Here is a 14,386-nt window from a genome sequence, read left to right as displayed (position 1 = left end):
CCAGATCCCTCTGTGAGACGGGGATAACCGCCCTGCTGACTCACCTGCTCCTCCAGAGGGCTCCAATGCATCAATGCACCTGAGGTGCTTTAGGTGACAGACCTGCTCCTCTGTGTGGGGGCTGTGACAGTGTTACCCCCATGCCCATCCCTTCCCAGTGGCCCGGCCTCTTGCTTTCCAGGACACCGGGTCCTATGCAGTTCCTCTGCAAGCAGGACCTCAAGGAGGTGGGCCTAGAGAGGTGCTCTCGGACCCGGTCAGCCTGGACATCCCCCACAGGACTCCATCGGCACCCGTGGTGCCCTGCGCACTAGACCTAGAGGGTGCAGAGCTCGGACCCCTTTCAATGGGCCCCCAGCTCCCCGTCTTCACTATCCTCTGCTTCCCCCCCAAACCCGCAGCCATAATCTCTTTTCTCCTCTAGAAACTGAGAACCACACCCTCACTCATCCCCAGGGACTTGGCAGTCGTGACTCAAAAGCAAAAAAACCCTCTTTGTTCTCTGAGCTCTGCTGTGTTATCTGCCCTATCAAGTCTCCCAGGACAAACCCTTTCCCTGGTAGGAGGGAGGGAGGGTCAAAGGGCAAGAGGAAATGTTGGGGGTGGGGTGGGGCAAACAGTAAGATGTCAAATGTCTCCTCTCCACAGTGTGTTGTCACCTGACAGAGGACTCACCCAGGACTTGTGCCTGGTCCTAGGAAGAGTGGTATTAGGGCTGTGCCCCTGCCCACCCCAAAGGGAGCTGCGGAGCCCTCTGGGTCAAGGGTAGGAGCACCTGAGGATCCCCACAGGGTGTCAGGAAGCATGTTCTTGACTTTGCCAGTTGGTCCAGCCAACCACTGCCCCCAGGTGCACCAGGCACCCTGCCACATGCCGATGCTGGCAGCGAATGTGCTTCCTGCCAACCAGCCCATCAAGCTGTTTCTGATCACACAATGGGACTCACCCTGGCAGCAAGAGGACCAGCTTTATACATCCTTCTGGAGCCAGTTTCCATGGAGACCTCCTGCTCTTTCTTTGCATTCCAGCCACGCTGTTCTCCTTATTGGGCCTTGAACATGCCATGCCTGCAATCACCCCAGGGCCTTTGCACTCCCTATTCCTTCTGTTCAGACAGTCCTTCGCCTAAATATCCCATGGCTGGGCCCTCCACCCCCTTCAGGTCCTTGATCAATTGTCGCCGTAGCAGTGAGGCCTTCCCTGAGCGTCCAGTTCTGAACTCTATCCCAGCCCTGCTCACGCTCCTCTCCCTTCCCAGGTGTTCTCCAAGACACTTAGCATTACGTGTCCTATTTCTTTCCTTTCCCACTCTGCATGAGCAAAGACTGTGTCTTGTTCATTGCGTTACCAGGGTTGGATGAAAAGGCCCTCACACGAGCTCTCTGCCTTCTCCCCATTGTTCACCCAAAGCACTACGGCCCAGAGAGTGTAAGTGACTTGCCCAAGACCACATAGCTGTCGAGAGAAGGGGAATCTGTCCTGGTTACTTTGTAGCGCCCTCATCCTGCTCTTTGCAGCCTTCCTCACAGCGTCCATCCTTCCCTCCTTCCCATCTCCTGTGGCAGAGTCCTCCATCCTCCTGCCACAGGGCTCTCTCCGGGAGGACCCCCGCCCTGGGCACCCTCTCCGGGAGTGATGACTTCCCATGCACCTGCTTGGCTTTCTCTGCCTCGTGGGAGCATTTGGTTGTGTATGTGCTGGGCTTCGTACAGCTCCGGGCATGGGCTGTGCTCCCCTTTCTGTGCACCAGGCTCTAGGAAGGGGGAGGAAGTGTCCACCCCTCCCCAGCCCTCCTGTGTGCCCCCCAAATACCCATTTTTCCCTGAGAGCTCGAGGGGAGGAGGGGGTGGCGAGACCTGACCCAGGATGTAGAAGATGGGCTGGAGGCCGGACAAGTGCCAACCCCTCCAGGTTATCTTTCTTCATGGACAGGATTCGTAGGCCCCATGGACCTGCCTCTGCATCTGCAAGGGTGTTGGGCCCCACTTTATGGAAGGAATTGTAGAACCCTGTCTACACCAATCTCAAGTTCATTTCCACTATTGTGAGCAAGCTGTAGGCCTTTCTGGATGGCTCCCGCTTCTGCCCCCCACAGTCCCGCCCCTTGATGGGGAGGGCCAGGCCCAAGTCAATGCTCACCCCCAAGCCAGGGGGCTGGCAGGTGCAGCAGAGGGCAGACCCCAACGGAGCAGGACAGGAGGAGCGGCAGACGGATAGGCCCCTCTGGTCTCAGCCCTCCTGTCCCAGAACAATTCAAGCGCCCGCTGGCAGCCCCGATAGGAGAGGCAAACCCGCTGGGCCTTCCAGCTTGGATTTCACATAATGAGCCTTTGGAATCCGGGAAGTGATTACAAGCGCACTGGGGAGGGACCACCTACGGGTTCTGGAAGCTTTCGCTGCTGTGACTACAGGCTCCCCAGGAAGCTGCACAGAGATGAGGAAATAACCGTTTTGGAAATGTAGGGCTTGGGAACCCTTGGGGGGCGCTGAAGGCAGCCCTGACTGAGGGGTCAAGCCCTCACCAAGATGCAGGGCTGACAAGCCCCAACGGCCCGGCGCCTGCACAAGCCCCCCAGCCCCAGGTATGCACACTGAGTTAAGTACCTCCTTTAGAATCAGAGAACGTGAGTTTCACAGTCAAGCTGCCTCTTGTAGGCGAGACCACCAAGGCAGAGGGAGGGAAGATGGGCGGTGGGGAAAGCTCCACCAGGCTTAGGTCTCAGCACCCCCATCCGGGGTGGTCTTTTGGCCGCCCCACCATTCCTGCTCAGATTAGAGCTAGGAGGGACCTAAGCCAGCCTGGAATCCCACCCACTCATTTCTCGTCCAAGCTGAGTCATGTGAAGCCCTGCCCCTTGAGGTGCTGGGGTCAGGGTGGGGAGAGCAGTACGAGCCCTAAATGCCACTCACCGTGGGGACTTTACCACATCCTCAGAGCAGTACGAGCCCTAAATGCCACTCACCGTGGGGACTTTACCACATCCTCTCACTCCCCAGACTGTCCCGAGGCGGTGGTAGGAACTGCGCTCCTTACTTTTCAGATGGGACAGTGTGGCTCAGAGAGGTTCAGTCACTTGCCCAGGTAACCCAGCGAGAAAGCAGTAGTGCTGTGATTCATACCAGGCCGAGCTGACTCCACGCCTTTGCCCCTCCAGTGTGCTGGGCTCAGGGAAGGTTACCTGGAACTGTTGAGGCAAGGGCTGCCATATAAGAGGAACAGCAGTGGGAACTGTAGCAAGGAAGACAGAGTATCATGTCTCTGAGGCCAAAGGCTCTTAGTCACAGAGGTATGGTTACCAGGCCCTCAGGCAGTCACTGACTTGCTGGGCAAGGCCTGCTCATTTCTGCTCAGACTGTAAACACACACGGTTCCCTGGGCATGAAGGCCCAGCTTGTAAAACAGAGATGGGGCTCCAGGGAAAGGGCTGAGGGATCGTCCCCCATTTGGGGCAGCTGGCATCTAGAGGGCACTGGGTACAGGGAGGGGGCCGGAAGCCTGCCAGAGTCAAGCTGAGCCCTGGGCCAGGGCCAGAAGCCAGTCCTGCTAAACAAAGCATTACACAACCACCTCATTAACTGCATCAATCGAGAGGGTCAAACTAATTCATCCCAGCTCTTCGAAGCTCTGGCTGGAGGGGGTGGGAGAGGACGGCCCCTGAGTTCCGGGACCCTGTGTCCATGTTGGTTTAATTAGCTCCATGGTTGCTGCTTCCCTTGGGTACAGCCTTGCATGCCAGGCCTCGGGCAGCTGCCTGGTGCCCTTAGAGGACCCAGGAAAAGAGGAGGGTGCCCAGGGGCAGTGGGCCAGGGTGCAGGCCAGTGGGGACGCTTGCCCAGAGCCTCCAGGACCGGGAGGCCGGAGGCAGCCACGCAGTGACACAAATACAAAGACCAAAGCCAGAGGATCCGTGGTCGACTCGGGTCAAAGCACCAGGAGCATCCGTCCCTGGGAAAAGGAGGTCAGCAAGCTTGCAGAGTGAGGCAAGTCAAGGCGACCCGTTCAAGACAGAGCATAGAGAGCGCTAGGGTGTTGTTGGCCAAGTGTGGATCGTTGCCAGCGACACTGACACAGACTGGAGGGGCCCTGCACAACTGGACCTGGGCAAGCAGCGAGGGTGGAGGACTCTAGGAAACATCGCAGAGTTCCAAGAGCTCCAGCCCAGGTCCGGAGAGAACACTGGAACTCAAGGTGCAGTCTCTGCATCTGCAGCATTAGTATCAGCTGAGACCTTCTTAGAGAGGCAGATTAGCAGGCCCCACCCGAGGCCTCCAGGAGAAATCTGGGGGTGGGACCCAGGAATCTGCAGCTTTACTCACACCTGCAGGTGCTTCTGACATATGATAAAGTCTGAGGTCATCTGGAACTTGCTGGAAATGCAGTGTCCCAGGCCCCAGCCCTGAAAATCAGACTGCATTTTAATGGACGGGGCCTCAGGGGGGTCGCGTGTGCCTTAACAGTTTGACACGGGCAGCACCTGAGCTCCCGCCCCAGATTCTGCTGAGTGTGAACGGGTCTATGGGAGGGATACAGACAGATGGCGAAGGGGACGCGGACCATACAGCTCCAGACACAGGAGAGAGCTGTCCTTGGGTCTTCAGGAACCCCGTCGACTCCCAGAAAATGTCACACACACACACACACACACACACACACACACACACACACGTAATAATGGCTTCTTTGCCTGCAAAGATGCACATCGCTGACATTGTGCAGAAAGCAGATTGCAAAGGCAACAAGACAAACAGCCCATCGGGCGCTATTCATATTCCACGGGAGACAGCTGGGGCTGGCAGTGCAGGCAGGCTCCCAGCCTCCGGGAGGCGCGCACATGATTTAGGGAGAAGGAGCCGGGCTGCTGCAAGCAAGGGCTCAGCCCACAGAGATGCTCCTGAGGGGACAAAGCTACACAGGCGGAGGCTGCACCCGTGACCTGTCTTCACGGCAGCCCAGGGTGACCCGGGCTCTCATTTCTTCCAGGGAAACCAGCAGAGCCGCGCTGATGAATTACGGGAGGGGAGCCGCCTCGGATGGCTCTGAGGCAGAGCGAGATCGGCTTTCCCCCGTGACACTAGAAGGAATTCCTTCCTTCCCCATCTCCCTGCTGGCTTCTCCGTGCTTGGGATTCTCCCAGAGTAACCTTTCCACTCCCTTTAATAAGAGCTGCTAATCAACATTAATGTTGATACGTGCCCAGCTCTGGGCCCGGTACCGTGGAGGCACTTTCTACTTTGATTCTTTCAACAATCCCACTAGGTAGGTGCCATAGTTCACATTTCTGCTAATATTTCTGTATTTACTAAATACTAACAGATATTTACTATTGTACAGATGGAAAAAGTAAGACTAGAAGTTAGGTGGCTTTCCCAAAGTCCGCGGGAGAGAAAGGGTGCAGAAGACAACAGTGTCCCGGCTCCTGCCCTTGGCACTCAGAGCACAGTCCTGGGTGCCAGTGGCCTCAGCATCACCCACGGCTTGTTATGCAGGAATCTCTGGCTGCATCCTATAGACTCTACATTTGAACAAGACCCCCAGGATAGGCTGTGAGTCCCCCTTGCTTGAGGGATTTAGCTGATTCCAGTCAAGGACTCCTCAAGAGGCAGGAGTGTCGGGTCCTCTCTGGGGAGCAGGATGTCAGGACCCTAGTCAGAGCCACAAGCTTCTGGGGGACACAGGGAGGGGAGAGAAAGGAAGAACAGGGCGTGCCTTTGTGGCTGCCATGGGCACAGACAGGCTGGCCTGACAGCAGCCTTCCCAGAGGAAGCATTGTCTGTACTTTCTCTGCAGCCTCTGGGGAACAGGGATCCTGTAGGTGCTTGAAGATGGGCCAGAGGGCGCTTCTGCATTTCTCTCCCTGGGCCTCAACAACCTCTCCTGGGGGGGGGAGGGGGGGGCGGGGGTGGTGGTGGTGTCACTGTGCCCACCTCCCCCGTAGCTGTGCTTTCAGGACCATCGGTGGGAAACCATCGGTGGGTTTGCAGGTTCAGAGCAGGGCATGAGTGTGGAGTGAGAGCCTTCCACTGGGTAGCCAGGTGCCCGATCCTGCTGCCCCATGAGCTGCTTGCGGCAGCCCCTCACCGAGAGGCTCCATCTGGGTCCCTCCCTGTGCCCCCTGCTCCTCACACTAACCTGGGGGCATGGTGGGCCTGCTGTCCTGCCTGTCTCAACAGCATAGAGCTCTACCCACGGATGACTGCTCTAAGGGACATGGCACCTCCCAGGCCCTTGATGACCATGTCTATGCCACTCATCACTGAATCACAGTCTGCTTCCACAGGACCCGAGATGGCAGGGTCAGCAGGGCTTAGGCCTGGCTCCACACTTTACTAGCCACATGCGAGGCTGGGCCACTCTGCTTTCTAGAACCAACCAGATGCTGTGCGGTCTCTCTCCTCCCAGGCTCCCGTTCCCTGGGACACCGAGGCACTTGTGTGGTGGTGCTGCTGTGTGGGGGGCATTCTAGGAGTTATCCAGGCCAGGCTCTAAACCCACTCCAACACGTGCTAGCTGTGTGATCTTGAGCTAATTACTTAACTCTCTGGGCCCCAATGTCCTCATCTATACATATTTTCAAGTTGATGTGAGAATGAAAAAGATCATAACAGAGTGTGAGAATACTGGAAATCATGGTGGACTATGTTCACCTGCTTCATTTTTTTTTAAAGGGTTTTATTTATTTATTCATGAGAGACAGAGACATAGGCAGAGGAAGAAGCAGGTTCCCTGCAGTGAGCCTGATGTGGGTCTCGATCCCAGGACCCCGGGATCATCAAAGGTTGATCAACCACTCAGCTACCCAGTTGCCCCTGTTGACCTACTTCAAAACAAAACAAAAAAAGGGCAAAAACAACGATTGTTTATTGAGAGCTTGTGTGCCAGACATTGTGCTTTGCAGGCACCATCCAATCCAATTCACTGTCATCTATCCCCTAACACCCCCAAATTACAAGGTTAGCTTCATTTCCCCAATGCTGAAATCAGAGTTCAGAAAGTCAAAAAATTTTGTGGACAGAGAAAGCAGAGTCTTGAGGCAAACCAGCCCTCCCTGTCGGCCACACAGCCTCCTGACGGCACCCACTGCCCTGGGTTTAGCCTCGTTAGAAACAAACGGCGTCCTGAGTCTCATTTTCGATGTAACGTTTGTTATTTTATTGGAAAAAGCTGGTATTAACATATTTATAATTTTATTCAACAGTTGGATAATCTGTGATACCGAAGAAAAACCAGAATGCACCCATGAGTTATGGAGTTCAAAATGATCGAGTCTGTCTACCTACCACCACATACCCAATGCCACCCAGAGCTCAGTCCTCAGAGTAGGAGAATAAAAACGAAACGACCCAACAACTTCACAATGACTATGTGAACGCTCATACATTCAAGAGCAGAAATTTTAAACAGAGTAAGAAGCAGAGTTTGTGAACAATTTTACTGGCCCGTCTGCCGTGTCTAGTCTTGCCCCTCCCCCCCCAACATGTATCATTATTCACAACTTGCTTTGGACATCATGATTTTCCAGGGATCTGAAGACATGCTTTTCCTCCAAGATCTTTTTCTTTCTTTCTTTTCCTTTTCGGTTTGGTATCCAAAGTTTAAAACCAGAGTGAAGAAGCAGGAGCTGTATTAGGACCTCCCTCTGAATGCAGTGTAAGAGTCGTAATCTGCAGACGGTAGATGCGAAACCCACGACCTGACAGTAACCTCCAGCTGCAAATGCAAGTCTCCTCTTAGCGTCCGAATCACGAAGGGAAATGGATTGTGCCAAATATCCGCGTAGTTGTGTAAGGCCCTCAGAGCTGGATTTTGGCTTCAACGAGATTTCTATACAATGCACCACATTCTCGAACCTCTTTACAAAGGGGGAGAAAAGGAATGCAATCCTGTGATTGTTAATTTTAATTAGAATAGATATGTACATATAATACTGTCCAGGTCACCTGGATTTTACAGTGATATATAAACAAACATTCTTCATTCATGTTGATTAAAAAAAAATTTCAGAACAAAACAACGGACCCATTTCCTTGTGTAAATATCATATGGCCAGAAGTGAATGCACATGCGTTTTGTGCTTTGACACACACAAAAGTACACCATTATCCACTGAGAAAAATCTCGGGTGGGTCTGTTTCCTGGGTTGGGTTACATCTTGTAAAAAAAAAAAAAAAAGTTGGCTTCGGCCTCTGCACGCACTGTTCTCTGAATCACAACGCACAGCCAGTGGTTCCCTGTAATTCCACGAGAGGCGGAGTGGGTGGGGTGGGTGGAACCGGTCTCCAGGTCCACGCAGCAGGAGCAGGTGTTGTGGAGACGCGGCATTCAGTGTGGCCATCAGGAAAGAGTCCTCTGAGGCCGGGTCATTAAAGAAAATGTATCTTGAAATGGTCATAACATGCAATTTCCTTTTGGAGGCGGCTCAGTACCTGAACAAAGGGCTGGGGCTGGGGTACAGATGTGGGTGCAGCCTGGCACTCCGGGGGGGGGCGGTCTGAAGTCAGCACACAGAGCTTGGCACCACCGGGGTCTTCTCCATTCTCTGTGCTGTGGCTTGGGTCACCCCAGATTCTCATCATTGCCCATCTGCTCTGTTCTGCTTCACAAGACGAAGAGGTGTTTCCAGAACCTTCCAGGCAAGAACGTTGCTTTAACACGAGCTGCCAATGTGGTGGACTAGAAAGCGCCCAGAGCAAGTGAAGACCAGCTCAGGATCCCTGACTCCACCACTTGGTCGGTACGTGCTTTGGACAAACTGTTCATTCTTTTGGAGCCCGTTGCCTCATGCATGTAGTGGGGATGATAACAATTCACCTTTCATCCCAGGCACCTGGCACAGCGCCTGGCACTCAGCAAGGGGCTGGTGTGTATGGAGTAAGTGAATGGATACCCACCTTAAAGGGTCACAGACTGAGCCGGCATAAACTCTCATGACGTGCCCAGTGGCCGGGAAGCATGACAGGAGAGCCCCACAGAGCGGGCACCGAATCCATGTGCCCAATGGGTCGAGCACTGTGCCTTGTCCCCGGCCCACACTCAGCAAAGGCTGGAATAAAGGGTGAGAAGAAGAGGCACACACACACGGGCGGATTTCACCACCCCCTTTCCTCTCAGGGAACACCAGACCCGGGGTACCGAAAGACTTTAAAAGGAGGAGCTTGCACCTGCCGATTCTCAGCATGAATTCACGATCCAAAAAGCAAAAGGAAAACCCTCAGCTCTGAGACAATGGAAACTGCTCCACTGATAATCAAAAGAATCCCTAGCTGGCTTGTTCAAGTCCATCATCTGTCCCAGAGCCCTGATCTGGGGGCCCGGGAGGCTCCTAGGGCGCCCGCTTCCCCCTAAAAGTTGCTGCTGGAAGAAGGGAAGCCGTGAACCCGGAGACATCCACGTCCTAACAGTGGAACGGGCAGCACAAGGTTATATCCAGGAACAGAAGGCCTGGACCCCAAGGCGACAATCACGTCCATTTCACCGTTTGTGGCTGTGAACCCTCCTTACTCCTGTTTACCAACAGAGAGTGGCCAGCAGAGGCGGCCTGGCCGGTAGGGAGAGCCGGGAGGGGACAGGGCCGCTCCTGCGTCGCCCTGGCTGTGCCCCATGCGGGTGGCATCGGGGACAGGGCCCTGCGCCCACCTAGTGCATCTCGGAGTTCACTTTGTCCTGGAAGATGTACAGGTTGTTGGTGGCCGCGATGGCGATGATGTTCTCGGCCGGGTGCCAGGCTGTGTGCAGAATCTTCTTGGTGAAGTCCAGGCTGTCCACGCTGATGTCGTCCCGCCTGCGCTTGCCCCCCACGCACACACGCCGTGGCTTGAGCACGGCCCGGGGCTTGCTGCTCTCCCTCGACGCCTCCAGGGTCACGTCGCGCTTCGTGTTCCGGTCAAACATGCGGAAGAAGTTGTTGTAGGCCCCGGTCATAATGACGCTGGTGGGAGGAGGAGAGACGTCAGGTGGGGAGGACGCGGGAGGAAATGTGCCACGCTGCAGGTGATATGCCCAGGGCTGCAGGGCTACGCTCCCTCCTGGGAAGGCCACCCCCCGCCACACTCCCCAGGGTGGAGGAGAAGAGATGGGTCCCAGTCCCCACCTTCCTCTCGGGGTCCCCTCCTTCGTCTCAGGCTTCTGTCCTCCCTCATGGCTCAGCTGCCATCTATACTTGGCCTCTGTGGCCAGCAGCTAAGACCCCTTAATGCTCTGCCCAAGACATCACTGAGAAAACCCACCCGTCCTCTCCTTTTCTTCCAGGAGAGGCCTGACCTTCCAGAGAGACTAAGCACCAGCAGAAGGAAAGCCAAGGGTAAATAAACACGGAAGCTGAGGCCCAACTGTAGACTCCAGGGCCGACCCAGGGCTGGTCCTGAATTGACCTCACACCAGGCCCTTCATGGCAGGGACCCTGCTATTCTAGGGAGCTGAGGGACTACATACTCTTTGCACACCAGTGAAGTCCAAGTGTTCACAGACTTCCCTGTCCTGCTAAAGAGAATTTGACACTTGTCTTTGCACTCCATTTCTCTTCCGCCCACCTCCTCTAAGGAGAATGGGTTCCTGTGGCATGGGAGAGAGACCATGTTAGTCTGCTTGGTAAGAGCTGGGACAGCCATCAGGGCCTAGGCCTAGAGAAGCGGTTTGAAGGTTTGGCCCAGGAGAGACGCCCCAGGACAGGCAGGGAGGGAGTGTGTGTGGGGGGGTGCAAAATAACTGAGGAGGGAGGGAGAGGATTCCACAAAATGGGCCCCCCCCTCATTGTTCTTCAGGAGGGTGCCTACAGACTGGAGTTCCTTTCTTCCCTCTGGAAGCTGAATGTGAAGCTGAATGTGTCCCTTAGAGGTGACACAGAGCCCTGCAGATCCCTGGTTCACAAGGGCTATGCACGTATGGTGTGTCTTTAAGCTCGCCCAAGTCAGGGGAACAATGCTGGGCAGAGGGGCAGGAGATGCTGGAGGCAAGGTCCACCTGGACAGACCAGGTACCTGGGCTGTAGGAGTTCAGATGCATGGAGGGGCTTGGGGGCCCTGGGTGATGCTGAGTCATAGGCTGAGAGGGACACGGCTCCTGGTGCCAAGTTCCCTTCTGTGGGAGAATGTGAGCTGATAGACATGGAGAGAGTGAGCACCCCAGGCCCCACCTGCAGCATCTCTAGAGAACTGGGGAAACCAGCCTCCCGGGGCCTGCACCAGAATACACAGGAGTCCCCGTCACCTCACCTGTGGACCATCTCTCAATGTCAGTCCCTTCTAGATGGTGGGGCACGGTGTATGGTGGGGAGGCCTGCTGCTGCCTGGCTCCTGGACCTGCCCGAGGGGAGAGACCTCCCCAGTGGAGGGCAGGGGGTTTGCCTCCTTCTGCCTCCTTTCTCACTGAGAAGGCGGCCCCTCAGAGTTCTGATCCTTCCTAGGAAGAGCCTTGTGTTCCCGGGGCCTGGCAGGTCTGGGACGGCAGCTGCTTTGCGGGAAGTACAGGCTTTGGCTTCCCACCCATGAGTGGCATTGGGCCTCCCCTGCACACTCTGCATGCGTGGTTCCCGGAGCTGGCCTCCAGCCATGAGGTGAGGCTTTCCAACGCGGCCCATGATCTGCGGAGGTAGCATCGGTGTCCCCTCCCCGTGCCACCCAAACTGCTTTGTCAGACCTCATGTTGAGAGATCTGTGAGAGGATAGGAAACTTCCTCCATAAAGCGCTTCTTCTGTGATGTTCCTGGGGTGTCCAGGCAGGTCCAGGCGAGGATCAGAGGGCAGAAGTCACACGCCAAGTGGGTGATTGGAGGACTCCGTAAAGAGGTTATGCACAAATGTTCTGGAAAGTTCTAAGGGAACCACAGGGAAACTGCCGTGCCCTGGGGTTGGAACTTTTGGAGATTTTGTTGCCACCCACCCAGGCCTGAGTGGGGAGGGGGAGGAGAGCTGACGGGGCCAGAGCTAGAGCCGGATCTGTTTGGAGAGGCTGGCTGATGGGAGAAGCACCCAAAGGGACACGGTCGGCTGAGAGGACAGGGAGGGAGGTGGGACAGATCACCTGTCTCTCTCTCCCACCTTCAGACCTCCCTCCACTGTCCCCACTGCTTAAAGCTGGCCAGAAGCCAGAGGTCACCAGGCCTGTTAAGGCAGGGCCTGCATGGTCGGCCTCAGGGCATAGGCTTGGGGAGCCAGAGGGGCAGGCGGGGGAGCCTCATGGCGCTAAGCTAATCAGCGTGGGCCAGTGTCTGCGGGGACCTTGTCTCCACTGCTGGTTGGGGGTTCCTGGGGTAGGAGTGTCTTGTTTGAGCCCCAAGGCCCAGCTTGGCCTCATTGGGGAGAGGGAGGGAAAGAATTCAGAACCTCAGCCGCAGACACAGAGGCAGACCAAGTCGAACCCCTGGCCTGGTGCTGAGGAGAAAGCAGCGAATGCTCTGTAAACCGCAGGGAAGGAAGTGCCCAGGAGCTTCTCTTACTCACTATTCACAGCCACACCTGCGAGTTCAGAGTACGTGCCCCCCAGGTGCTCTTGAAGATCTGCTGGAATGAGGGAATGCAGCAGAAGGGTCACAGGTCCTCACAAGGACCTCGCCCATCCACCCCTCTGCATCTGACCCGGGATGGAGCAGGGGGTGGGGGTGGGGGCTTCTCTGCAGCTGCCTTAACCTGCAGTTTAGAACAGACCAGGCCACAGGAAGGAGAGGGGTCCGCAAACTCAGAGACCCAGAGCTGTTCTCCAGGGGGAAAGACAGGTCCCCAATATCAAGCCCCCAGGAGCCCACTGGAGACCTAGGGATGCCAGCTGGGGACACCCAGCCTGTGGAGTGCTCATAACTGGGGCTTTACATGGCCCATGCTGGAGGACAGAGCTAGAGCCGGGGACCAGGTGATGTTAGCATTGCCACCAAGGCTGGGGAACGGCAAAAGGGGCCACCCTGCAGCCCAGTGCACAGTCCCAAGGCCGAGGGGCTGGGGGCTGCAGGAAACAGGGCTCACTAGCTCCTCTTGATATAATAAGCAGACACTTGGTGGCCTGTTCATCGTCAGATCCTCATGCAGCCCAGGAGGTCATGCCCTCTCGGGAGCTTCTGCATCACATCTCTTGCTTCCCAGAACCGGGTGGGGGTGGAGGGCGAGGGGGGAATGTTTTTTCTAAGGCTCCACCCAGGTCCCTGTGGCAGCCAGTGGACAGGGACCCCCGGGCCCTACAGCCACCCGCAAGGGTGTATGTGACCCGGCACCTGGGGTGGTTTGACTCTAAACCTTCCCCTCTACCTTCACCGCCCACATCACCCTTGTCCCTGGCCCCGAGGGACAGCTGCAACAGCCTGCTCACTGGTCACCCTGCTTCTGACCCCCAGCCCAGCCCCCAAGCCCATGACACCCATGCTGGACTCTCACGGCACCCACCCCAGGGAGGCCCTAGAGCACCTATGAACCCTGAGACTTAACCTCTGCCCTCACCTCCAAGCTATGGCCACAGCAGTTGTTCTTCTTTTCCTGAGGCTTCTGCCGTGATGCACCTCTTCCAGGAGGCCATCCCCAGCTCCCTCCCCTGATAGGCCTCCACCCACTCCCCTCCTGCCCAGGCTTTCTACTGAGCTTTGCTCTAGTCTGTGCCCTATAAGCCACATGGTCCTCCCACGGAGGCACTGGATCCCATCTCCGCTGTGTCCCAGGTGCCCTGTGCTCTCGGGGATGCCAAGGCTGGAATCTGCAGATGCCAGCTGATACCTGCCCAGACTCTGCCATGTGCCTTGTAGAGAGGGATGCTCAGACCTTGGGGATCACCAGCTGGGATGAACTCTGACCTCCCGACCCAGGTCAGCAACCCATCAGGCCTGTCTGGCTCAGCAGACAATAAGTGGGGGGGGGGGGGACCCGCCTGTGGCCCTGCCGATGCTCCCCATCAGTCCCACAGTGGGTGTCCACTGGTGTCAGGTGCTGGGCCAGGCTGGGTCACAGGGAAGGCCCCACCTGCCAGGATCCCACAGCAAATGTACAGGGAGTAAGTGCTGATAAGCCCAGATGCCCATGGCCCCAGTCTTTATCAGAAGGTGATTCCTGCTTTCGCTCCCTCCTCATCACTCGCTGTGTCCAGCCCTGGGACTCACGAGGCAGGGGCAGTACTGAGATGCTAGCAAGAGAAGGTGGACTCTCCCCCTCCCCCAGGGCGAGCAGCTCCAGCACCTACTCCCTCATCTGGCTTCCACCCTATTAGGTGGTCACTGCCAGAGCCTGCAGAGGAGAGGCATCACCTGTTGGCCACAGACCCACCTGGGGAACTCCTAGAACCCATGCCAGCCCTGCCCCGGGGTGGACTCAGCAGCCTGGGGCCAGGGCACGGCTGTGGTTTCCGATACCCAGGCTGGATGGGGACACCTGAGATCCCCATGGGGTCAAGGTCTCCCCTCTCTGTGCCCAGAGTGGC

General features: G+C 56.4%; 1 protein-coding gene across 2 annotated transcripts in view; it reads right to left on the bottom strand.

Moving 5' to 3' along the window:
- Positions 1-6,818: 6,818 nt before the first annotated feature.
- Positions 6,819-14,386, bottom strand: part of PPP2R2C (protein phosphatase 2 regulatory subunit Bgamma) — a 134,915-nt gene continuing 127,347 nt past the window's right edge. For both annotated transcript variants that reach the window (XM_055326033.1, XM_055326034.1), the window contains exon 9: positions 6,819-9,926. In XM_055326033.1, the coding sequence (XP_055182008.1) occupies positions 9,635-9,926 (292 nt within the window). In that variant the 3' untranslated portion in view covers positions 6,819-9,634. The remainder of the gene's footprint in view (positions 9,927-14,386) is intronic.

The sequence above is a fragment of the Nyctereutes procyonoides genome, unplaced genomic scaffold (genome assembly GCF_905146905.1).
Source record: "Nyctereutes procyonoides isolate TBG_1078 unplaced genomic scaffold, NYPRO_anot_genome, whole genome shotgun sequence".
NCBI lineage: Eukaryota > Metazoa > Chordata > Mammalia > Carnivora > Canidae > Nyctereutes > Nyctereutes procyonoides.
This window is presented reverse-complemented; position numbering and strand designations above follow the sequence as displayed.